We start from the raw sequence: 26,867 nt of genomic DNA on the forward strand, positions 1-26,867 counted from the left end.
AATTCTCATAGTGGATATTCAATGTAAAATTAATGTACTGTATACTAACATTAAAATTAGCCCAATAGTAGAAAAGTAAATAATAGTAAGTTGTAGTAATAATACTAAGTAATAGTATTATTATAAAAATAATTAAAATAGTAATAGACAAAACAAATATTTTATAAATATGTAATAGATATGTATATTATTTGTAATACATGTTAATATTAATACACGCAAGTTGTAAAATTAGCATGTAATTCAGTAATACATGATAATTAAAGTTATTAAATAATTGTTAATAGTATATGTAATGAATCGAAACAAGGACTATTAGACTAATGTTAATAATACTCATATATAGTTATAATAATCAATACCATTATTAATAAATAGTTTGAATAGTAAAATAATATCAGTGGTAAAGTAATAGTAATACATATATGTTTTAATGTATTTAATAGTAAACACAATAAATAGTAAATAAATAGTAATACATATAATACAAATGGTATTAAATAATTAAATGGTATTTTTTTGAGATGTATAGAATACATTGCTATCATTGTAGTAAATATTAAAAATAGTAATAACAATAATAGTATTAGCACTAAATGTTGACAATAGTATCAGTAATACTTAATAAATGTTACAACACATTAAACAGTACAAATAACATAATAATACATACAAAAATAATACATGATAATATAATAGATTCAGTATTAAATGTAGTATTACATTTGAATCAATAGACAAAAATAGAAGGTTAATAAGTAATAGATAGTAAATAGTAAGCTGTAGTATTAATAAAACAAAGTAATTTTAATAGAAAGTAATACATCCTAAAATAGTGTTAAGTAGTAATGAATAGTATTTTCAAATATTTGTAAAAAGTGTGTGCTCGGGGTGGGCTAGTAGTAATACAAAGTAAAGCAGTATTCAAACAAAGTAAAATAACAGTATACAACAGAGTATTAGTAATACAAAGTAATGCAGTATTCAAACAAAGTAAAATAACAGTATACAAAGTAAAGCAGGGGTCTCAGACACGCGGCCCGTGGGCCAATTGCGGCCCGCGAGACGTTATTTTGCGGCCCCCACCTTAATATGAAAGTTTAATGTTAGTGCGGCCCGCAAGTTTTATAAGAATGGCACTTGACAGCGTTGAGTCATTTGGGTCCAAAATGGCTCTTTCAACATTCTGGGTTGCCTACCCCTTCATTAGTGGAACAGCGGCAAATGAGTGAAAGCGACAGAGACGTTGCCATGAAGACAAGGGTTTTCTTACGTGTCTGGCTGCAGTCACACCGCGACCCCTGTCTGAAGTAATAACAGTCTCCGATAACCTAGACCAATTCAAACCGTTATTTGTTTTTTTTTATTGTTTAATTTGCATTGCCTCACACGATGAATACTACATATATTTCTATTCGACGACGGATAACACTCCGGGAGCCGTCACTTTTTTTTGCGCTCGCTATCCCGGTACTTTCCAGGCTATTATCCACTGACCGCCACGTTGCTGTAGGGAGGAAAAGCGGAACGACGCACATTGCAGAAATAACATTATTCTCCGTGCGTGGGCTAAATACAAATATATTCCACAACCCCAAACATGTCTTTTTTTTTTTAGCACAGGGGCACCCCGGCGTGTCTTATTTGCACAGAGAAAGTTGCGGTGCACAAAGAATACAATTCTAAACGTCATTATACAACTAGACATGCTGAGGAGTATGTAACATTTCTTTTAAGAAATCTTTTCTTGCGGCCCAGCCTCACCCAGACTCTGCGTCCAATGGCCCCCAGGTAAATTGAGTTTGAGACCCCTGAAGTAAAGTATTAGTAATACAAAGTAATATTGATGATAGCAAACAGTACATCCATCCATCCATCCATCCATCCAATTTTCTACCGCTTATTCCCTTTCGGGGTCGCGGGGGGCGCTGGCGCCTATCTCAGCTACAATCGGGCGGAAGGCAGGGTACACCCTGGACAAGTCGCCAAACGTTAGTAAATAATATTTGAAAAATATTATCAATAGCGATAAAAAATAAAATGAAGTCATAGTAGTGGTTAAAAAAAGTATGTATAAAAAAGGAAAAGTGTGTGTTGGGTGAGGGTGGGGGTGTTGGAATATTCCAGATGTAGTAATGGGGAGGGGCTAAGGGGTTAGGAGTTGTCCTACAAGTTGAGCAGAGGAGAAGCAGATGGATTCGTGCTTCTTCTTCTTCTTCTTCCTTTCTCGCTTTCATTTCACTTTTACTGAACTAACAAGTCGTGATGAACTAAAAGAGGACTAAAAGTAGTCTAGGACCGGAAGTAAGGAGGTCAAACTGTCCTTCTCGTTCGGACTTCATGGATCATTGTCGCTAAAAAAACAAACAATTGCATCAACTTGAATTGTTTCCACCTTGGTCTCCATGGAGGTGACATGTTCATCCCCGCTTGAAGGAGCGTGAACGCTATCGATATCCTTTATCGAGCCACGGAATGGCGGCTCTCGTCCTGGTTCTGCTTTGTCTTTGGAGCTGCGGGGACGCCAAAAGCGCGTTCCCGATCAGAACCTCCTACAGCCTCTATGCCGGCGACAACGCTCACGGTGCCCGAGTGGCCAGCAGACACAGGTACACGTCGTCTACGCCTTTTTCATGTGACATTGTATACAAGAAGTAGTAATGTCTTCAGGGGATCTTCTTGTCACCTTCAAGCACAGTTGACTGAGATTCAACAGGTGTGCATTTACCTCATCTCACTGTGTGAGTACTTCAGTAAGTACACTGTGTACACTGTGTACTTAGTTCATGAGTGGCAGTATTGATCTTATTCTCTCCTTTTTTGTTGCTGAATTACAACCACTTTGTATAACACAGTTGACTTAATCAGTTATTCTCAACCTTTTTTCAGTGATGTACCCCATATGAAATTTTTTCTCAAGTACCCCCTAAACAGAGCAAAGCATTTTTGGTTGAAAAAAAAAAGAGATAAGGAAGTAACAGCACTATGTCATCAGTTTCTCATTTATTAAATTGTATAACAGTGCAAAATATTGCTCATTTGTAGTGTTTTTTCTTGAACTATTTGGGAAAAAAAGATAAAAATAACTAAAAACTTGTTGAAAAATAAACAAGTGATTCAATCATAAATAAAGAGTTCTACACATAGAAGTAATCATCAACTTAAAGTGCCCTCTTTGGGGATTGTAATAGAGATCCATCTGGATTCATGAACTTAATTCTAAACATTTCTTCACAAAACAAGAAATCTTTAACATCAATATTTATGGAACATGTCCACAAAAAATCTAGCTGTCAACACTGAATATTGCATTGTTGCATTTCTTTTCACAGTTTATGAACTTGCATTCATATTTTGTTGAAGTATTATTCAATAAATATATTTATAAAGGATTTTTGAATTGTTGATATTTTTAGAATATTTAAAAAAATCTCACGTACCCCTTGGCATACCTTCAAGTACCCCCAGGGGTACACGTACCCCCATTTGAGAACCACTGCTGGAAGGCATGCCAAGGGGTACGTGAGATTTAAAAAAAAAAAATTCTAAAAAGAGCAACAATTCAAAAATCCTTTATAAATATATTTATGGAATAATACTTCAACAAAATATGAATGTAAGTTTATAAATTGTGAAAAGAAATGCAACAATGCAATATACAGTGTTGGCAGCTAGATTTTTTGTGGACATGTTCCATAAATACTGATGTTAAAGATTTCTATTTTTGTGAAGAAATGTTTAGAATTAAGTTCATGAATCCAGGTGGATCTCTATTACAATCCCCAAAAAGGGCACTTTAAGTTGATGATTATTTCTATGTGTGGAAATATTTATTTTTAATTGAGTCACTTGTTTATTTTTTTTCGGGCTTCACGGTGGCAGAGGGGTTAGTGCGTCTGCTTCACAATACGAAGGTCCTGAGTAGTCAGGGTTCAATCCCGGTTTCGGGATCTTTCTGTGTGGAGTTTGCATGTTCTCCCTGTGAATGCGTGGGTTCCCTCCGGGTTCTCCGGCTTCCTCCCACTGCCAAAGACATGCACCTGGGGATAGGTTGATTGGCAACACTAAATTGGCCCTAGTGTGTGAATGTGAGTGTGAATGTTGTCTGTCTATCGGTGTTGGCCCTGCGACGAAGTGGTGACTTGTCCAGGGTGTACGCCGCCTTCCGCCCGATTGTAGCTGAGATAGGCACCAACGCCCCCCGCGATCCCAAAGGGAATAAGCGTTAGAAAAAATGGATGTATGCATGTTTATTTTTCAACAAGTTTTTAGTTATTTTTAGATCTTTTTTTTTAAATAGTTCAAGAAAGACCACTACAAATGTTATAAAATTTAATAAATCAGAAACTGATGACATAGTGCTGTATTTGACTTCTTTATCTCTTTTTTTCAACCAAAAATGCTCTGCTCTGATTAGGGAGTAATGTTCACAGGCGGTACATCACTGAAAAAAGTTTGAGCACCACTGGACTAAAAAATACACAAACATAGTGATGGGGTCGATGCCAAGGATAGAATCAACATCGATACTCGATACTATTCTATTTTATATTTCTTTTATTTACTGTGATGAGGTGGCGACTTGTCCGGGGTGTAAGTGCCTTCCACCCGAAATGCAGATCAGATGGGCTCCAGCGACCCTCCGCGACCCCGAAAGGGACAAGCGTTGGAAAATGGATGGATGGATGTTTCGTTTATTTAAATGCCTGATACACATATATAAATATCTATAATAATGTAATAGTAAATCGTTTACAAACTCAGGAAATAAATAGTTGGACATTGGACAGTTTGTTTTTTTGTCAAACTGTTGACAAATACGTTTGATAAATGATTTTGGTTGGTATGAAAGTTATGCCTGTACATATGAGCAACAAATGTAGGTAAAATCACAAAGTCATTCAACGATCTTGAAAAAATTTCGAGTAAAATGTGTCAGTATCTATAGTGCTGGCGCCAGATTTAGGGCCAAGACAACTTCCTGAATACGACAACAAACACTATAGACTTAGACTGCTGCCATCTAGCGTCTTAGTGTTGCAACTGCATGCAAAGTCTACTTAATAAATGAGACTCACAAGCTCAAAAACATTTCCAAACTGGACTTTCATACAAAACAGAGAGTCATCATAATTTTAAAATAAAGTAAGTTCGACCATACATGTTTTCAGTATACATTTAAAAAAGTGCAACCCTACTAGTTACTGTGGTAATCTACCTCACAGCAGGTCAGATGAGGCATGAAACAGTGTGGGTGGGGAGTGTTTCCAGACCGGCCAGCCTGAAAGGCGGGTGTCAGGGACAGACGGGGAAGGATATTTTTACAAGAAAGTGTTAAAGCTTAGTGATATATAACATATTTCAGATTGTAGATGTGTTTTTTTTTTTACCCTTCACATTCATATTTCGCTGTGTTTGTTGCCATTTTGTTGCATTTGGCTTGATTGTAAAATATGTCAATTGAGGGGGGGTGTGACGTTCATATGTTGTCAATATTCAGGGTTTTATCGTTCATAGAAAAAAAATAAATTCCATTCCATTTTTAAGGCGGTCTGTCATAAAATTTTTAGCATTTAATCAGACATTATTGTGAGGTTTTGTATTAGTTTTCTTAAAAATAAATATACCGGCCCCCAGACACATTTTTTTTTTCTAAATTTGGCCCCCGAGTCAAAATAATTGCCCAGGCCTGCATTATAGCAAGCGTTTTTAACAACAACAAAAAAAAAGACAAAATTTGACTTTCAAGGAGAAGTCTTGAGCTAAAGTCCGAGAGAATTTTCCTAAAGGGGCTCTTTGCAACATTTACACAGATGCCTAGAGGGCGCCAATTTTCCACTGTATTTTACACAGTATATTCCACCCTCTTACGGCTTCAAGTATGTTTTGATGTAACTACGTACGTACATAACACATGCATGCACATTAGCTTTAAATGTTGTTAGCTAATAAAAGTAACTTGGATAGCTAGCATTATCTGTAATTGAATGTATATTCTATCATAACAACAACATGACTGCAAATTGTGTGTTGCTTATTTTGGACTGTTTTTGTATGTGTGCACACGTTCTCTGCTCGTACGTATTGACGAGACCGGGTGAGTGACAGCCCTAAACACCAATCGTCATATTTGGTCAGGTAAAATGTTATTACATAAACTTTGTAATTGTGAAAAATATAGGCAATCGTCAAACAAATGTGTTCTGAGAACTTCCTAAAAACGACAACAAACACTATAGACTTAGACTACTGCCATCTAATGTCTTAGTATTGCAACTTCATGCAAAGTCTACTATATAGTACGTATTAATGAGACTCGGAAGTATAAGAAAACTAAATATAACAACTGGAAAGCAGAATTATTATTAATTTAGTTAAATGTTGAATTTAAATCAGTTAATTAAAATACATTTACATTTAGAATAGAATAGAAAGGAATAGAAAGTACTTTATTAATCCCTAGGGGAAATTCATCACCACAGTTCGCTCACAAAAGACAATAAACACTCAGGTATTTTTACATGTGAATAATATAAATACAGTGTACTATACAGCATTATTCACATGTGAATAATGTACATAGTCTATTATACTGCATTATTGACATGTGAATCACATAAATACATTCTATTATATAGCATTATTCACATGTGAATAATAAAAATACAGTCTATTATACATTTAAGAACAGTCAAAAAGGAACATATGCATTATACAGTCTAATGGCTGTCGGTATGAAGGACCTCCTGTGTCGTTCCGTGTTGCATTTTGGGAGTCTGAGCCTTCCACTGAACGTGCTCGTTCTCTCCGCCAGGTCCGAGTGTAGTGGATGGGAGGTGTTGTCCATATTGGCTTGGAGCTTTGCTAGACTTCTCCTCTCTGACACTACCGCCAGAGAGTCTAGCTCCACTCCCACTACGTTACTGGCCTTCCTTACCAGCTTATCCAGCCTGTTTGCGTCCCCCGCTCTCAGCCCGCTGCCCCAGCAGGCCACGGTGTATTTAGGTTTTTTCTTAATCAATCAACAATTATTAACACAAAGTACCGAAAGTACCATTGAGTATCAGTATTTGGGTATCGTACCAATTGTAGAAGGCGCCTATCTCTAATGGTATTCCTGTTGGTGTAATAGTACACACTTTTGCCTTTCATGGCAGAAGCCATACTGCAAGCTCCATTCCTGGCCGGGGTTGCATCTGGAAGGTTATCCAGTGTAAAAAAAAAAAAGCCAAAACTGTCCAAGAAGATTCATTGCTGTGGAAACTAATAACAGAAATATTCTCTTGGTGTCGGATCAAGAAAAAACTTTACAGAATCACCTACTTGTAATGTGTGCATTAATGTGAGGAGAAAAGCGGGGGCATTATAGTTGGCTACGTTGTGCATGTTTACACAGCTTCTTGTAAAGCTGAAAACAAAAATTTAGGATTTCATGGGAAATGGTTGACAAGTTAATGTTCTACCCAAACGTGTGAGTAAATACACACGCACACGCACTTGGATGAGATAATTTAGAGAAGTCATCAGAAAGGAATGTTAAGTGTGTGTCTTCACAAACTTCAGAGGACAAATGACACAATATGAATATATCATTGTGTATCCATAAATTAAAAGACTTGAGCTAACTTTTTAAAATGCATGTTAGAAATTGTGATGTTAGTTTTGATTTGTTACAAATAAACTACTGTAAAGATACAGTAAACGTGTGGATGTAATTTAAATATACCCCAGATATACTGGCAAACATCCATCTACAAATGTGCAAATATTAAGAGGACAGTGACAGCTTTTAAGAAGACAAAATTCAACCGGAGCAACAGTGCGAAGCAAGCGTGAGGTCATTCTTATGCAGCTAGCCTCTTTCGTCAGGGACATCAAGTGACCGAAGTTAAGAGTCTCTAAAGTACATTTTATATTAACACCAGAAGAAGATGCTGGATTTGTTGCTAGTTGTTTTTAATTAAAAAAACTATTTAAAAGTTACTAGAAACTTGAAAAAATATCCACAAATTACATTGTACAATAAGCAGCAGCAATATAAAAATAAGAAAAAACAATATAATGTAAGAAAAATATATATATGTTAATACTATACTTAATAACAGATTTGTTTCGAATGTAATTTAATTTTTTTTTAAAAAGAGTATGTTTATCATATCAAAACCTACTCAGTGGCCTAGTTAGACTGTCCATCCTGAGATCGGTAGGTTGTGAGTTCAAACCCCAGCCGAGTCACACCAAATACTATAACAATGGGAGCCATTACCTCCCTGCTAGGCACTTAGCATCAAGGGTTGGAATTGGGAGTTAAATCACCAAAAATGATTCCCGGGCGCAGCACTGCTGCTGCCCACTGCTCCCCTCACCTCGCAGGGGGTGAACAAGGGGATAGGTCAAATGCAGAGGACAAATTTCACCACACCTAGTGTGTGAGTGACAATTATGGGTACTTTGACTTTAACTTTAAATCATGCGATGACATCATATCGACCACGCCCCTAACCACCCTTCCACCGCCTCAGGTATTTTGGCAATTTAGGGGAAACCCTGACATCAAGATCATGCTTTGTCAGTGATGTATTGTAATGTTATTCTGTGAAATTTGCACCCAAAGAAATTCTGGCACATCAGTTTAGAAATATGGGGGTGGGGGGTTGTTTTCTGGCTGGCTTAATTATTGTGTAAATTATTTTATAAAATGTTCTGGTCAAGTCCTCAAGTACAAGATGATTAGTAGGCTGAATATTACATTTCATTAATCAATAGAGAAGGTTAAAACATTGTCATGCAGCAATATGAAGCCACCCCCACCCCCTGAAAATAATCTGTCTAGGGTACACTTATTAATGATGAAAAAGTATACCTATCTGCGATTAATTGCGATTAATTTTGAGTTAACTATGAACAAAATGCGATTAGTCGCGATTAAACATTTTAATAATTTGACAGCTCTAATACATATATATATATGTATATATATATATATATATATATATATATATATATATATATATATATATATATGTAGGTGTGGGAAAAAATCACAAGACTACTTCATCTCTACAGATCTGTTTCATGAGGGGTTCCCTCAATCATCAGGAGATTTGCGCTCTACCACGGTATCGAGCACTATTCTCTGGATAATCCAATCAAGACATATATATATATATATATATATATATATATATATATATATATATATATACAGTGGGGCAAAAAAGTATTTAGTCAGCCACCGATTGTGCAAGTTCTCCCATTTAAAATGATGACAGAGGTCTGTAATTTTCATCATAGATACACTTCAACTGTGAGAGACAGAATGTGAAAAAAAATCCAGGAATTCACATTGTAGGAATTTTACAGATTTTTTTTGTAAATTAATGGGAAAATAAGTATTTGGTCAACCATTCAAAGCTCTCACTAATGGAAGGAGGTTTGGCTCAAAATCTCGCGATACACGGCCCCATTCATTCTTTCCTTAACACGCACGGATCAATCGTCATGTCCCCTTAGCAGAAAAACAGCCCCAAAGCATGATGTTTCCACCCACTTGCTTCACAGTAGGTATGGTGTTCTTGGGATGCAACTCAGTATTCTTCTTCCTCCAAACACAACGAGTTGAGTTTATACCAAAAAGTTATATTTTGGTTTCATCTGAACACATGATATTCTCCCAATCCTCTGCTGTATCATCCATGTGCTCTCTGGCAAACTTCAGACGGGCCTGGACATGCACTGGCTTAAGCAGGGGGACACGTCTGGCACTGCAAGATTTGATTCCCTGTCGGCTTAGTGTGTTACTGATGGTAACCTTTGTTACTTTGGTCCCAGCTCTCTGCAGGTCCTTCACCAGGTCCCCCCGTATGGTTCTGGGATTTTTGCTCACCGTTCTCATGATTATTTTGACCCCACGGGATGAGATCTTGCGTGGAGCCCCAGATCGAGGGAGATTATCAGTGGTCTTGTATGTCTTCCATTTTCTGATTATTGCTCCCACAGTTGATTTTTTCACACCAAGCTGCTTGCCTATTGTAGATTCACTCTTCCCAGTCTGGTGCAGGTCTACAATTCTTTTCTGGTGTCCTTCGACAGCTCTTTGGTCTTGGCTATAGTGGAGTTTGGAGTCTGACTGTTTGAGGCTGTGGACAGGTGTCTTTTATACAGATAACGAGTTCAAACAAGTGCCATTAATACAGGCAACGAGTGGAGGACAGAAGAGCTTCTTAAAGAAGAAGTTACAGGTCTGTGAGATCTTCCTTGTTTGAAGTGACCAAAAACTTATTTTCCACCATAATTTACAAAAAAATTATTTAAAATTCCTACAATGTGAATTCCAGGATTTTTTTTTTCACATTCTGTCTCTCACAGTTGAAGTGTACCCATGATGAAAATTACAGACCTCTGTCATCATTTTAAGTGGGAGAACTTGCACAATCGGTGGCTGACTAAATACTTTTTTGTCCCACTATATATATATATATATATATATATATATATATATATATATATATATACACATATATATATATATATATATATATATATATATACACATATATATATATATATATATATATATATATATATATACACATATATATATATATATATATATATATACACATATATATATATATATATATATATATATATATATATATATATATATATATATACACATATATATATATATATATATATATATATATATATATATATATATATATATATGTTAGTACCAATTAATAATAACATATTTGTTTTTAAATGTATGTTTACATTTTTTGAGCCTTTTTAAAGAAATATGATATGGTACATCATTAAAAAGATTATTCAACGATGTCACGGTGACCACACCCATAACCACGCCTCCACCGCTACAGGTATCTTGGCAGTCTAGGGGAAATCCTAAAATGCAAGTTTTTTGTTTTTTTTGCAGTGCAGTGTTTCCCACAAGACTGCAATCTATTTGTGGAAATAACCAACCATATGCATTAGAGTGGGTAAAAAACATGACAAGCAAAATATGTCTAAAAATAGAAATTTACTTTTTAATGTTGCTTTTTTGTCATCCTTTTGATGTCACAAACAAAACAAAGTAACCTGTAAGTGCAGCAACAGCTGCGCATTGAGGAGTGCTATACATGCGTTCATGTCTACAAAAGACTCTCCACTGGATTTGTTACTTGTTGAAAAAAAAGTATCTGGAAGGGTCTAATTACTTGCTAAATATAGCCAGAATGTCACTAAGTTAACAACACTGATCCCTTCTGCTACGTCTTTTTATTCTCTGGCAGACCAGGGGCCTCATTTAGAAAACTGTGCATGGATTCCAAACATTGTGTAAAAACAAACCTGAGAAAGTATGTCTGCCAAACAATTTAAATTTATAAAAGCGTGCTGCACACACTTTTACGCACTCTTCACATTGTAAATCACACCTGCTGAGAATTGTGTGCATAACTGTTCCTCCCCGATTCCTGCCACGATCACCCATACATGTTCATGCTAAACACCGTGTTACCTCAACTTAAGAGCACAATGCGTAACTTGTAACTCAGAACACTCATATCTCTAAGCAGCTCCGCCCATTGAAATGAATTGAAATTATTTAATCCGTGCTTGCTCCGCTCCGCCCCACCCCAGCTTGTGTTTTAAATTTAAAAGCAAACTTTTAGACAACAAATATTTTTTGAAAAATGTCACAATAGAATATAGTAAAAACGACTTCAGTTTTTATATTATGTAATAATTTAATAATATTATGAACCATTTACCTTGAGGACCGTACTAATGCGATGTCGGTTACCATGAATTGATTAACGTGGACCCCGACTTAAACAAGTTGAAAAACTTATCCGGGTGTTACCGTTTAGTGGTCAATTGTACGGAATATGTACTGAACTGTGCAATCTACTAATAAAAGTATCAATCAATCAATCAAAGTCTTCTATGGGCAGATTCTTCGTCCAGTGTTGCCTACGCTGCTTATGATAAGCAACATGTTTTTGTAGAGCTTATTTTGTTTCCGTTTCTGTCATGAAACTTGGTATTACAAATATTTCTCGAACCGACTTTCACCGTTGGTGGAAATTCCCGTAACTCAAGTCATGCTCGCAATTTCAAGCATAACAGAAAGCTGAGAGGCAGCTTATACTTCAAATTACTCATGAGTTAAGGTACCACTGCAGCTCATTAATATGGTGGCGAGTTTAAGGATCACATGTTCAACTGTCAAAGAAAGATAGAGCTTTTCAGATTGATGCTTATTACATCAGGCTGCATGACAATAGTATCTTTGGAGGTCTTAGTAACGTCTTATTCAATAAAATAACAACTGGAATGGTAATATTTGACCAATGTTGCTGAGATGGAGAAAAACATGTTCACGTTTTACCTTCTGTGTTCCAAACTTTGTCCAAACAATGTATTTATTATTTGCATGTCCAACCATCCATCCATTTTCTACCGCTTGTCCCTTTCGAGGTCGCGGGGGGTGCTGAAGCCTATTTCAGCTGCATTCGGGCGGAAGCCAGCATACACCCTGGACAAGTCGCTACCTCATTGCAGGGCCAACACAGATGGACAGACAACATTCACACTCACATTCACACATTAGGGCCAATTTTAGTGTTGCCAATCAACCTATCCCCAGGTGCATGTCTTTATTTGTCAAGTAATGCAAAGCAGATATACTGTTTCATGACACAAGTAGTCTTAATGGGCAATATTTAAAGCACTTGTGCCCAACTGGCTCTGATACAAGACAATTTCATTATTTTATGGGCACAATAAATGTGTTTGTGTAGAGTTATTTATTTTGTAAAAATATCTGAGTGGTCATAATAATAATGTAATAATGTTACATGTTGGCTGTTTATTTGCATCATGGAAGCGTGAAATCCAAACATTTGCACTACGGCCGTGTTATAAACTCCTGAAGGCTACATGTTTTTAAAAAAAGATACATGTAATAATTTCTTAACCACTCAGTGGCCAAGTGGTTAGAGTCTCCGTCCTGAAATTGGTAGGTTGTGAGTTCAAACCCCGGCCGAGTCATACTAAAGACAATAACAATGGGAGCCATTACCTCCTTGCTTGGCACTCAGCATCAAGGGTTGGAATTGGTGATTAAATTACCAAAAAGGATTCCCGGGCGTGGCCACCGCTGCTGCTCACTGCTCCCCTCACCTCCCAGGGGGTGAACAAGGGGATGGGTGAAATTCAGAGGACAGATTTCACCACACCTAGTGTGTGCGTGACAATCATTGGTACTTGAATTTTAACTTTACTTTCATATTAGTGACACACAGAATTTTTGGCCAAAAGGGGCCCATTTTGGTTTTCGCCCTAAATACTTTTATCAGCAAAACTACACTGCTAAAACAGATGTTGTGATGACGTAAGCAGGAAGCTTGTGCTTTTCTGGAGTGAAGGCAGCATGTCTGTAGTTACAATACTTTCATTTTAGTGAGATTAATTCAGTCGTAAGCACAAATGCAATGTTAAAAACTGTTACAATAATTTATAAGCTCAAAAACATCTCCAATCTGGAGATGTCCAATTCCGAGAGAATTTTCCTAAAGGGGCTCTTTGCAACATTTACAGATGCCTAGAGTGCGCCAACTTTCCACTGTATTTTACATAGTATATTCCACCCTCTTACGTCTTCTAGTATGTAATGACGTAACTACGTACGTACATAACACACGCATGCGCATTAGCTTCGGATGTGCCTAAGCTAATAAAAGTAATACGAATTGCGAGCGTTATCTCTCATTGAATGTATATTTTATCATAACATGAATGTAAATTGTTTGTTGCTTCTTTTGGACTGTTTTTGTGTATGGGTACGGGCTCTCTGCGTGTACGAGTTGACGAGACCGGGTGAGTGACAGCCGTAAACACCAATCATCATATTTGGGCAGGTAAAATGTTATTACATAAGCATTGTAATTGTGAAAAATAAAGGCAATTGTCAAACAAATGTGTTCTAAACCACTAATGATAACATAAGCTAGCAGGTGGTGTTCTTGTCAAGTTTTTTGCTCTTTAAAATGTTACTGTGAGGAAGTTGCAAACAGCACCATTAAGCGCAAAATTTATGACTGAAGTGATTAAACCGTATTTTCATTTGCACTTTAATCTTATTGACAGTTTATGTAAAAAAACATATTTATGATCAATGTAGTTAATTTTAGCACAACATGAATGTATGTAAAAAAAAAAAAAGTAATCAGTTATTTGAGTCCCTTCCTTATTTTTCTACCAATAGCCTGAAGTTTATGTGTTTACATAATAACATCTGGGATTAACACATGGTTTCATATAATTTGTCAAGGTTGTAAACAGTAAGTAGGTTAGATATAATTATTGAATACAATCAAAATCAAAAGTAAGATTACTTTCTATCTATCCATTTTCTACTGCTTGTCCCTTTCGGAGGGAGGGGGGCTGGATCCTATTTCAGCTGCATTCGGGCGGAAGGCGATGTATACCCTGGACAAGTTGCTCTCTCATCGCAGGGCCAAAACAGATAGACAACCATTCACACTCACATTCACACATTTGTAGGATTACTAATTCAGTGGTAAAATTACCACTCAGATATCTGAGTGGGTCCTGAGCCCCTCTGTAGTGGAAAAGTTGGGTTAAGAACCCCTGGGTTGCACAGAGTCCACAAAACATTAATTCTTTTTAGATCGCTTGTGTAATATGTTGCATGCAAGCGGGTAACAGAGGTGGTGGTAGGAGTAGGGCTGGGTGGGTAATTTGTTGTCAATTAATCCGGTCTGGCTCGCAATCTAAAGTGCGTTGTGAATGTTGCCCTCTTGTAGGATTGGGTTTGACACCTCTTCTCCAGATAGTCCAGTTTGATCAGTTTCTAGGCCGCTGACAACCTTTGCAGGACAAATCTGAGGACCTCACTAAGTTATTACATTTTTATCATGTTTATTTTTATATAGAGTACATATCTAGGCCTCCGTCAGTCGTAACAGAGGCCTAGATATATATATATATATATATATATATATATATATATATATATATATATATATATATATATATATATATATATACATATATATATATATATATATATATATATATTTATTTATTTATTTTATTTATTTATTTATTTTTATTTATATATATATATATATATATATATATATATATATATAAATATGCTGTACAGTATTTGTGCTTGCGTGACTTTTTTCAGGAACACTAATTTAAAAACTTACAATAATGTCTGATTGAATGCTAAAACCGTTAAAAAACTAAATGGAATTTGAATTTTCTTTACTGAATGAAACACCCAGAATGTACATGGAAATAAAGAATGTGGGATTTTCCATATTATCTAAGAACACTGAATATTGACAACATATGAACTTCGCTCTTCTTTTTCTTCCCAGACTACCTCCTCGATCGACATGTGTTACAATCAAGTGAAACTCAACCAAAATGTAACAAACACGGCGAAATATGAGCACAAAGGAAAAAATAAAACACCTAAAATCTGATATCCATCCATCCATCCATTTTCTACCGCTTGTCCCTTTTGGGGTCGCTGGGGCCCATCTCAGCTGCATTAGGGCGGTAGGCGGGGTAAACCCTAGACAAGTCGCCACCTCATCGCAGACAATCTGATATAATATCATTTTTTTCAGGAACTTTGTGGTAAAAATCTGCTTGCGCATCTTTCTCTGAAACCTGCGTTTCAGGCTTGCTGCTCTGTAAACACTGTGGAAACAAACCCCACCCTCCCACACTGTTTGGTGCCTAGTCTGAGTTGATGTGATGTGGATTACCTTAATAACTTGTCTATCACTCAAAAAGTCAGATTCCAACCACTGAAATACTTGTATAGTTCAAGACTTATGGAAGTTTGAAAACAGCACTGCACATCATAATGGCGGCTACAGTTTCGATGTTAAAGGTCTAAAAAAAATGTGGGAAACGTCCAACGGGCCGGATTGAAAATCGTAATTTGCCCAGGTCTGTTATAGAGGCACTTGCGTAGTAAGCGCGTGGGCATGGACTTTGCTTTGTTCATGAACAAACTTTAACGTAATATGTTTTTTCTTTGAATCAAACCTAACTTACAAACCCCGTTTCCATAAGTGTTGGGAAATTGTGTTAGATGTAAATATAAACGAAATACAATGATTTGCAAATCCTTTTCAACCCATATTCAATTGAATGCACTACAAAGACAAGATATTTGATGTTCAAACTCATAAACTTTATTTTATTTTGCAAATAATAATTAACTTAGAATTTCCTGGCTGCAACATGTGCCAAAGTAGTTAGGAAAGGGCATGTTTACCACTGTGTTACATCACCTTTTCTTTTAACAACACTCAATAAACGTTTGGGAACTGAGGAAACTAATTGTTGAAGCTTTGAAAGTGGAATTCTTTCCCATTCTTGTTTTATGTAGTGCTTCAGTCGTTCAACTGTCAGGGGTCTCCGCTGTCGTATTTTACGCTTCATAATGCGCCACACATTTTCGATGGGAGACAGGTCTGGACTGCACTCTTTTTTTTATGAAGCCACGGTGTTGTAAAACTTGTCTTGCTGAAATAAGCAGGGGCGTCCATAATAACGTTTCTTGGATGACAACATGTGTTGTTCCAAAACCTGTATGGACCTTTCAGCATTAATGTTGCCTTCACAGATGTGTAAGTTACAAATGCTTTGGGCACTAATACACCCCCATACCATCACAGATGATGGCTTTTGAACTTTGCACCTATAACAATCCGACTGGTTATGTTCCTCTTTGTTCTGGAGGACACCACTTCCTCTGTTTCCGAATTTAATTTGAAATGTGGACTCGTCAGACCACAGAACACCTTTCCACTTTGCATCAGTCCATCTTAGGTTAGCTTAGGCCCCCAGCCAAGCCGGCGGCGTTTCAGGATATTGTTGATGAATGGGTTTGGCTTTGCATAGTAGAGTTTTAACTTGCACTTACAGATGCAGCGACCAACTGTAGTTACTGACAGTGGTTTTATGAAGTGTTCCTGAGCCCATGTTGTGATATCCTTTACACAGTGATGTCGATTTTTGATGCAGTACCGCCTGAGGGGTCAAAAGTCCGTAATATCATTGCTTACGTGCAGTGATTTCTCCAGATTCTCTGAACCTTTTGATGATTTTACGGACCGTAGATGGTAAAATCCCTAAATTCCTTGCAATAGCTCGTTGAGAAATGTTCTAAAAGTGTTTGACAATTACTTAGCATTTCATGGAAGCTGCTTCTATACCCAATCATGGCACCCAACTGTTCCCAATAAGCCTGCACACCTTTGGGATGTTCCATATAAGTGTTTGATGAGCATTCCTCAACTTTATCAGTATTTATTGCCACCTTAGCCAACTTCTTTGTCATATATTGCTGGCATCAAATTCTAAAGTTAATGATTATTTGAAAAAAAAAAATGTTTATCAGTTTGAACATCAAATATGTTGTCTTTGTAGCATATTCAACTGAATATGGGTTGAAAATGATTTGCAAATCATTGTATTCCATTTATATTTACATCTAACACAGTTTCCCAACTCATATGGAGACAGGGCTTGTATAATGCTTTCGTCTGTAGAGAACTTAATGTAAGATTGTACAATGTTTTTGTCTTTTCACCTGACATCATGTGATGAATCTTTCTCAGGCTGTCCCAATTCTGTATAGAAGGCTGTTCAAAGTTCCTGATATCTGACTAGTCATCATTCATTGTCAGGCCATAAATTACAACATAAATTAATCTTACATTATGCAAGAATATTCTTTCAACATTCCTTAAAGGCCGTCTAAATCATAACAATAGCCGACTCCGTCCTGGGCTGCCCGCTAGCCGTCAGCCAATGTCCAGTCCAGTCTGCGTTTAAGCGAGAATCTGTTTCGAGAGATGGGATTGTCCGATACATGCTCATTCAGCTCTGTGAAGCTTGTCCATCCCGAGGCACAACACTCGCTTCGCAGCTCCGCCTCCTTGTCCACATCTCCTCTGAACTCTCCCGGGGACGCTGGTGTGGCAGAGAGCCGGTGCAAACACGGCCATGGCCAAATGACTCCCACAGGCAGATCCAAAAGTTCACTAAAAAGCACAGCAAAAGCCACGAAAGTGCCACCCTTTGTTGTGCAGTCGAGGACAAGCCATAACTCTTTACTTTCTACACGCACACATTGAGGACTGAGTTTTGAAACCTTTCACCTGGCCAACCTTTCACCTGGCCAACATTTTCACATGTGTGTGTTTTAGGTACAAAAGTATCTGTGTTTGTGTGGGCATGTGTGGACAATAGCTCCATATTGCGTTGTTAAATCAACAAATGTGAAGAAAACTAATGTGAATTAGGGATGATTCAATTAGGGTTTTATGCTGCCGATTTCGATACTAATCATCCATGAGTGAAATCGTCTGACAAAATACTGTTATCAATTACATTTATGAACTGTAAAATAGGCTCCAGCAACCCCGCGGCCCCGAAAGGGACAAGCAGTAGAAAATGGATGGATGGATGGATGAAACTGTAAAGGTTTTAATGTATTTATGGTGAGGGCTGTTAACAATGTAACAATATCACCACCATATTTAAACTAGTTCCTTATTTTCTTTTATTACGCACAATTTATTGAGCAAGACAAAGTCAATAGTACACAATAACTAAATAAATGCCAAAACTACCGTCTAATACTCTTTTAAACCTTCTGTTTTTACACTCAAAGTCCTCCTCTGTCTGTAACATGTCTGACCTCGTCCTCCAGTGATAATGGCACGTCATAATGGTTCTTAAGATATTAAGAAATGTAATATATTTAAAGTATATGGAGGTGATGATTATTAACTTAAGGATGCGACTCAACATACACTGTATGGACAAACACAATTAGCTGCTAGTCTCCCTTGTCAGCCGGGCGACAAAAATATAGTATTAGCTGGAGGGAATACATTTTTATGATCGTCATTGCTGTAATCTCAATGACTGATCACATAGTTCTTCATGTGATCAACCATTGTCTCAAAACATACAAACCCCTTTTCCATATGAGTTGGGAAATTGCGTTAGATGTAAATATAAACGAAATACAATGATTTGCAAATCATTTTCAACCCATATTCAGTTGAATATGCTACAAAGACAACGTATTCAATGTTCAAACTGATAAACATTTTTCTTTGCAAATAATCATTAACTTTAGAATTTGATGCCAGCAACAAGTTACAAAGAAGTTTGGAAAGGTGGCAATAAATACTGAAAAAGTTGAGGAATGCTCATCAAACACTTATTTGGAGCATCCCACAGGTGTGCAGGCTAATTGGGAAAAGGTGAGTGCCATGATTGGGTATAAAAACAGCTTCCCAAAAAAAGCTCAGTCTTTCACAAATGATAAATGATAAATGGGTTGTACTTGTATAGCGCTTTTCTACCTTCAAGGTACTCAAAGCGCTTTGACACTACTTCCACATTTACCCATTCACACACACATTCACACACTGACGGAGGGAGCTGCCATGCAAGGCGCCAACCAGCACCCATCAGGAGCAAGGGTGAAGTGTCTTGCTCAGGACACAACGGACGTGACGAGGTTGGTACTAGGTGGCATTTGAACCAGAGACCCTCGGGTTGCGCACGGCCACTCTTCCACTGCGCCACGCCATCCCTACAAGAAAGGATGGGGCGAGGTAAACCCCTTTGTCCACAACTGCGTGAGCAAATAGTTAAACAGTTTAAGAACAACGTTTCTCAAAGTGCAATTGCAAGAAATTCAGGGATTTCAACATCTGCGGTTCATAATTTTGATCAAAAGGTTTAGAGAATCTGGAGAAATCACTCCACGTAAGCAGCATGGCCAGAAACCAGCATTGAACGACCGTGACCTTTGATCCCTCAGACGGCACTGTATCAAAAACCGACATCAATCTCTAAAGGATATCACCACATGGACTCAGAACACTTCAGAAAAACACTGTCACTAAATACAGTTTGTCCTTACATCTGTAAGTGCAAGTTAAAGCTCTACTATGCAAAGCGAAAGCCATTTATCAACAACATCCAGAAACGCCGTAGACTTCTTTGAGCCTGAGATCATCTAAGATGGACTGATGCAATGTGGAAAAGTGTTCTGTGGTCTGACGAGTCCACATTTAAATTTTTTGGGGAAATATTCAACATCGTGTCATCCGGACCAAAGGGGAAGCAAACCATCCAGGCCGTTATCGATGCAAAGTTCAAAAGCCAGCATCTGTGATGGTATGGGGTGCATTAGTGCCCAAAGCACGGGTAACTTCCACATCTGTAAAGGCACCATTCATGCTGAAAGGTACATACAGTTTTTGGAACAACATATGCTGCGATCTAAGCGCCATCTTTCTCATGGACGCCCCTGCTTATTGCAGCAAGACAATGCCAAGTCACATTAAGCATGTGTTACAAAAGCGTGGCTTCGTAAAAAAAGAGTGAGTGTACCTTCCTGGCCCGCCTGCAGTCCAGACCTGTCTCCCATCAAAAATGTGTGGCGCATTAAGAATCGTAAAATACGACAGCGGAGACCCCGGATTGTTGAACGACTGAAGCGCTAAATAAAACAAGAAGGGGAAAGAATTCCACTTTCAAAGCTTAAACAATTAGTTTCCTCAGTTCCCAAACGTGTATTGAGTGTTGTTAAAAAAAAGGTGATGTAACACAGTGGTGAACATGCCCTTTCCCAACTACTTTGGCACGTGTTGCAGCCATGAAATTCTAAGTTAATTATTATTTGAAAATAATGAAAAAAAAGTTTATGAGTTTGAACATCAAATATCTTGTCTTTGTAGTGCATTCAATTGGATATGGGTTAAAAAGGATTTGCAAATCATTGTATTACGTTTGTCTTTACATTTAACACAATTTCCCAAATCATTGGGAAACGGGGTTTGTATATAATTTTCAATCATAGCAAATTATTTCAAACTTATTATGGCTCCTGTTTGGGGTAAAGGCATTCCTTCTTAGATAGTGGGACGGGCCCACCTAGGGGGGGACACGATGCGATGCCTGGGGGGTCGAGTGTGACTCCAGGGCACATACTTTATCAGTATCATGCAGTATATGCTTCAAACCCTGCTTTGAAAAGCTGTTCGCTGCCAAATGTGCTCAGTGTAGCCATTAATCCTGACTTGCTCATTTTGATAAAATTTTTGTTTAGTTGGTTTAAGTGTTTTATATATTGTGTTTCTGAGTCAATGTGACTAATCAATTTCAATGTATTCATTGTAAATGCATATAATTTAATTTTTTCAGTATCAACTGGTTAAAGTCGGTCAAAAAATTTTAATAATGTTGCGTTTGGACCAGATCTTCTGCTGGTCACCCCCCAAGTTCTTTCGATGACACTTAAGCTGGTTTTAAATGAATCTCAGACAGAATAGCTGTTTTGACATTTTATTCCAAAGCTTTGGAGAGATCACTCTATTAACAACACATTCCAATCGCATCGCTTAAGTTGATCTGCCAATATTACGGAAGTCTTGCCTTTTTCACTATGCCACTCGCCCCCCTATCCTCCCCCTCTTGTGCGAATCCACATATCTATTCCCCTCCTAAGCCTGGGAAATTTGAAATAAGAAGTGTGTTATGGCTAATAGTCACATTCCAGGCCCAAAGTCTACACATGCCCACCACTTCAGCTGCTTTCAAACACGACTACAGAAAGAAAGAAATAACTCTTGAATATGGACATATGTAGATATCCATCTCTGTCAATAATTAGAATAAGGATTTATATTTTGGGAGAATGTTTTTTTCTTTTACAAACTAGTGTTAATAAAGTTTTTTGTAAGATTATCTACATTTATCTCTTTTTTGTTTTCCTTAATGTTAATAAGGATACAATGTTTGGCAGCGGTTTACTTATATCAATTTTATAGCCACATAATACAATGATGCTATTTATAGTCTCTTTCTGGCTTTTCTGGGAACTGAATTTTAGTTTTTCTGCAAATAGATTTTTAAAATCAAATATGAAAAAGCCATGCCATTTGGAGCATATTTTGCAAAGAACATGACTTTTGGGGGGAATGATTGTACACAGACTGAAGTTTAAGTTCAGCAAATGTCTTGATATTTGATGTACCTCTGTAAGATTTGATAAAATGTTTATACTTTCTGTTCTTTTTGGGTCACCCTATAGGTCAGGCCCTTATTGTGTAATATGTGGGAAATCGGTAACAACCAATACAGTTTACGATGACAGCACTGACAAAATGATTGTTTTCTTATACTGTCCTTTCTTTAAATCATTTCAACTGTTCTGGGGACTGTCATGTGATTAATCCTCTACATTTGCAGGTTAATAACTGTTCATTTGTTTACCACATTCTGAAAAGTGCAGCCTTACTTTTCAGCCCACAGATTTTTGGACGATAACATACTGAATTCGGTATCCATCTCAAAGTACTCGTGCTTTGAATTATCTTTTTTGTTTCAAATTGGTATGAATGAGCTGGAATCTGATGTTCTTTCGGTTATGTGGATGTATGGAATGTGTATTTTGATAAAAGTGTGACATAACAGTTACCATGGAAACACAAATGCAACCAAGCTGCCCCCTTAATATGGGTCCAGCCTTTTTAAAAGGTAATAAAGAGAGATTTAAGTATATCAATATCAACAATATTTTGTTTGTTTGTTTGGAAAACCCTGGTATAAAAATAAGATTGTGTACAGAAAAGAAAAGAAAGATAAGAAAATTATATTTTGAATATCTGCGATGAGGTGGTGACTTGTCCAGGGTGTACGCCGCCTTCCGCCCGATTGTAGCTGAGATAGGCACCAGCGCCCCCCGCGACCCCAAAATGTATAAGCGGTAGAAAATGGATTGATGGCTATTTTGAATATGAGAAAAATCTATATTTTACAGAATTTAAGTTGGAATTTTACTAAAAAAAACTTATTGTTTTATGGTTATGTGGTAATATTATGATGATAATAATAATAATACATTCAATTTATAAGATTCCTTTCGAGGCACTTAAAACAAAAGATAAGAAACAAAAAACAATATTTAGCTAAAATTAAAGTGAATAAAGTGTGTTTTGAGTCTTGGATTGAGAACAATTTTAACATATGTGCTTGTATATGTGTAGACAATGTAAATGTTAATATAATGATAATTGCCATTTCACAAGATTTATTTGAGAATTTACCTGCTTGCAGTTTTTGATGTTTCATTGTGACCTTAAAACCCTAACAAGGCCGTAATGTTACAACCCTTGTACTTGCATACAAATGCACCCACACACACCCTTGCACACGCACGCAAACACACACGCACACACACAAACACACGAACAGACTCAACATTCTGATGTGACTATGGAATAAATCATTCAATATGTTTTGAATGACATCACAGACCTTCAGTGCCAAAAGGAGGAAGCTGCTTACAAACACTTAACATTTTACATCAATAATGTAAATACACACAACTATACAATACTATTTGCGTAGACATTTTGTGTGTATGGTGTACAAAATGTGACATTTCTAAAGTGATGGGAATTTTGGGAATGTGGGAAATTGTTAGCATAATTTTTTCATAGTGCAATAGGTTGTGAAATATGGAAAAAATAATTTCATTTAGATCGTAATGCTTGGGCATACATGTGGTGTTATAATTAAACTGGACATGTTGGAATGTGGAAAATCGATTTTCAGAATGATTTTCATGGGTTAAGAAATGTTGGAGGACAGAAGAAACTTTGTTTTTGCAAGTAATCCATTCCAAAAGGTCTATACAACCTAGTTGAATGCTGGTTTTCATGTTGAAATGGCTTGAAAAATGTGAGAAATATGACAATTGGAATAATGTTCATTAATTTCCAATAGGAATGTTGTCGTCTAAAATGTGGAACAATGAAAAATGTATGAATTTTCTGGGAGAACCATTGTGTCAAAAATTAGCAGAGGATTTAAGTTTTTGAATGTCTTGAATTCAAATGTGAGAGTAGTTGAGGATGGAAACAATGAGACACACAAACAAAAAGTAAGTAATATAATTTTGGTGCATTGATAATTATTTGGAAAACCTTAACATTACAGGATACAAAAGTTTTTCTCTATGATGTCACCATTCTTCAGATGACTTGTAAGTGAGGAGGATGTGGGCGGACAGAAGTCTTGAATTGCTAACACAGAGCAGGGCCTCAGCCAAGTACAATAGCTGAACTTGATTTGAATGCAGTTGAAGAAAAGTCACATTTATTCATGAATGAATAAACACCTTGTAGTATAAATATATAACCAGCATATTAGTAGGTATTTCCACAGTTTTTACTTTGTACTTTTTTACTGAATAAAATTAACGTTTTTCACATTTTTGTTTACAAAACATCCATCCACCCATCCATTTTCTACCGCTTGTCCCTTAATGCTACAAACAATCCAATGTGGGTGAAGATATGCTAAACACTTAGACATAATTGACAACAAACACACAATATAAGCCAATACATTTACTCATCAAGTAATTATTATTTTCCTAGTTATTCAAATAGTATTATATTGGCCAAATATTTAGGTCAATACATTTTTGTATGTTATTTTCCCCCTTAAAGGTTTTAAGACAGCCCTGTTACGAAAAGCAACTTTTTTTACCTATTGTTTTTGTGTATTTGGGGTAAAGTTGGGCGATATATCGATATACGCAATATATTACGGGTTTGTCACTGTTCGATATAGAAAATGACTATATCGTAATATTCGTGTAGACGTTCTCACGCAGTTGTTTTTAGCTGCGGCCATTACACTACAGGCTCTCCTCGCTCTTTCCTGTGTCTCCTTCTCACAGACAAGCAGGCGCACATTCTTACATACGTCACATACTGTCACAACATACAGTACGTCACATACGTATACGCCCTCGCCCAGCAGATAGGTAGCGGCTTGGCTAACGTTGGCTGTGATGCTAGCGGGTTGTTGCGAGAGAAAGAAGGCACGAATCTCGTAACAAATGAAGGAATAATTAATTCCCAAGAAAAACAGCGCGGGGTCCATCGTCTGGTGGTGGTTCGGCTTCAAGCGGGAATATGTCAAAGAAACAACTTTAATTTGTCATGTGTGGGGCACAAGCATTGCTACGAAAAGTAGCATTACTGCTAATATGTAGCATCATTTAAAAAGTCACCTGCTAATAACTTTAATTAATACAGTTTTGGTAAATTTACTTTGTTGTGATTTCCTTCTCTGCATGAAAGTTTAAAAGTAGCATATATTAGTGCAGTATGAACAAGAATGTTTCAATGTATACACATAGAATTACCATACTGCTGTGATTATATGTTTCCAGTGTTCATTCAAGGCTAAGGCAAAATACCGAGAAATATATCGTATATCGCGATATGGCCTAAAAATATTGCGGTATTAAAAAAAGGCAATATCGCCCAGCCCTAATTTGGGGTCTGCATTGGTCCCGTAATTATAAATTTTGCCAAATGTTTGACATTTTTCCCAAGTGTGACATCAGCGGATTATTAATATGTGGTATACATTTATTCTAAGAGCTTTGCTCTACTGTTGTCATTTCTACTACAAAGTAATGTATATCCATCCATCCATTTTCTACTGCTTGTCCCCTTTGGGGTCGCGGGGGTACTGAAGCCTATCTCAGCTGCATTCGGGCGGAAGGCGGGGTACAACCTTGGCAAGTCGTGACAGATAGACAGACAACATTCACACTAGGGCCAATTTAGTGTTGCCAATCAACCTATCTCCAGGTGCATGTCTTTGGAAGTGGGAGGAAGCCGGAGTACCCTGACGGAACCCACGCAGTCACGGGGAGAACATGCAAACCCCACACAGAAAGATCCCGAGCCCAGGATTGAACTCAGGACTATTCAGGACTTTCATATTGTGAGGCACATGCACTAACCCCTGTTCTACCGTGCTGCCCAAGAATATAATTAACCTGTCAATAGACTTGCTATGGAAGCGCTAAAAACTAAAACATAGCTGGTGGGGAAAAGACGCTGACGAATTGAAGGCACATAAATAAGACCTCCCACAAAACCGTTCATCCCGAGGAGACGGTCAGAAAGTGGTTTGAAGATAGTCTGTAATACATTATATATAAAGTTGATTTGATTTGATTTGATTACATGTTATGTATATTACAATTAAGTATTTCAATGTCTTGTATGTGTATGTGTATACACTATGGTATAGCCATTATCATTTGATTTTGTGGATTATTTCGGTTAATTCTTGTTTATTATGTTGGAATCTGCCAAGTCAATTGAATTTAAAGACACAGTCTAATGCTTTGTCAGCCCATGTGGCCAGACCTCATGACATCAGCAGATGCTATTAACACCATCTGCTCATCATTTCCTGGTAATAATCCACAATCATGGCCATTCTTCTGTGTGACGCTGCCAGATACTTCCAGTGTGACTTTAACAAACTCAGCTCACACTCACTCTTCTGTTTCTTTATTCACACTCACGCACGGACAAATATATGTATATCTACACACACAGGCACACAATGTATACAGTTAAGTTAAAGTACCAATAATAGTCACACACACACTAGGTGTGGTGAAATTTGTCCTCTGGATTTGACCCATCCCCTTGTTCACCCCCTGGAAGGTGAGAGGAGCAGTGGGCAGCAGCGGTGGCCACGCCCGGAAAACATTTTTAGTGATTTAACCACCCATTCCAACCCTTGATGCTGAGTGCCAAGCAGGGAATTAATGGGTACAATTTTTATACATACATATATATGTATATATATATATATATATATATATATATATATATATATATATATATATATATATATATATATATATATATATATATATATATATATAT

At 37.0% G+C, this 26,867-nt stretch overlaps 1 protein-coding gene across 1 annotated transcript in view; it reads left to right on the forward strand.

The window, feature by feature from the left end:
- The first annotated feature begins 2,148 nt into the window (after positions 1 to 2,148).
- Positions 2,149 to 26,867, forward strand: part of LOC133541084 (EMILIN-1-A-like) — a 103,755-nt gene continuing 79,036 nt past the window's right edge. Inside the window, exon 1 of the mRNA XM_061884175.1 lies at positions 2,149 to 2,609. Within this exon, the coding sequence (XP_061740159.1) occupies positions 2,476 to 2,609 (134 nt within the window). The 5' untranslated portion in view covers positions 2,149 to 2,475. The remainder of the gene's footprint in view (positions 2,610 to 26,867) is intronic.

This window comes from Nerophis ophidion, linkage group LG02, assembly GCF_033978795.1.
Source record: "Nerophis ophidion isolate RoL-2023_Sa linkage group LG02, RoL_Noph_v1.0, whole genome shotgun sequence".
In the NCBI taxonomy this organism is placed as follows: domain Eukaryota; kingdom Metazoa; phylum Chordata; class Actinopteri; order Syngnathiformes; family Syngnathidae; genus Nerophis; species Nerophis ophidion.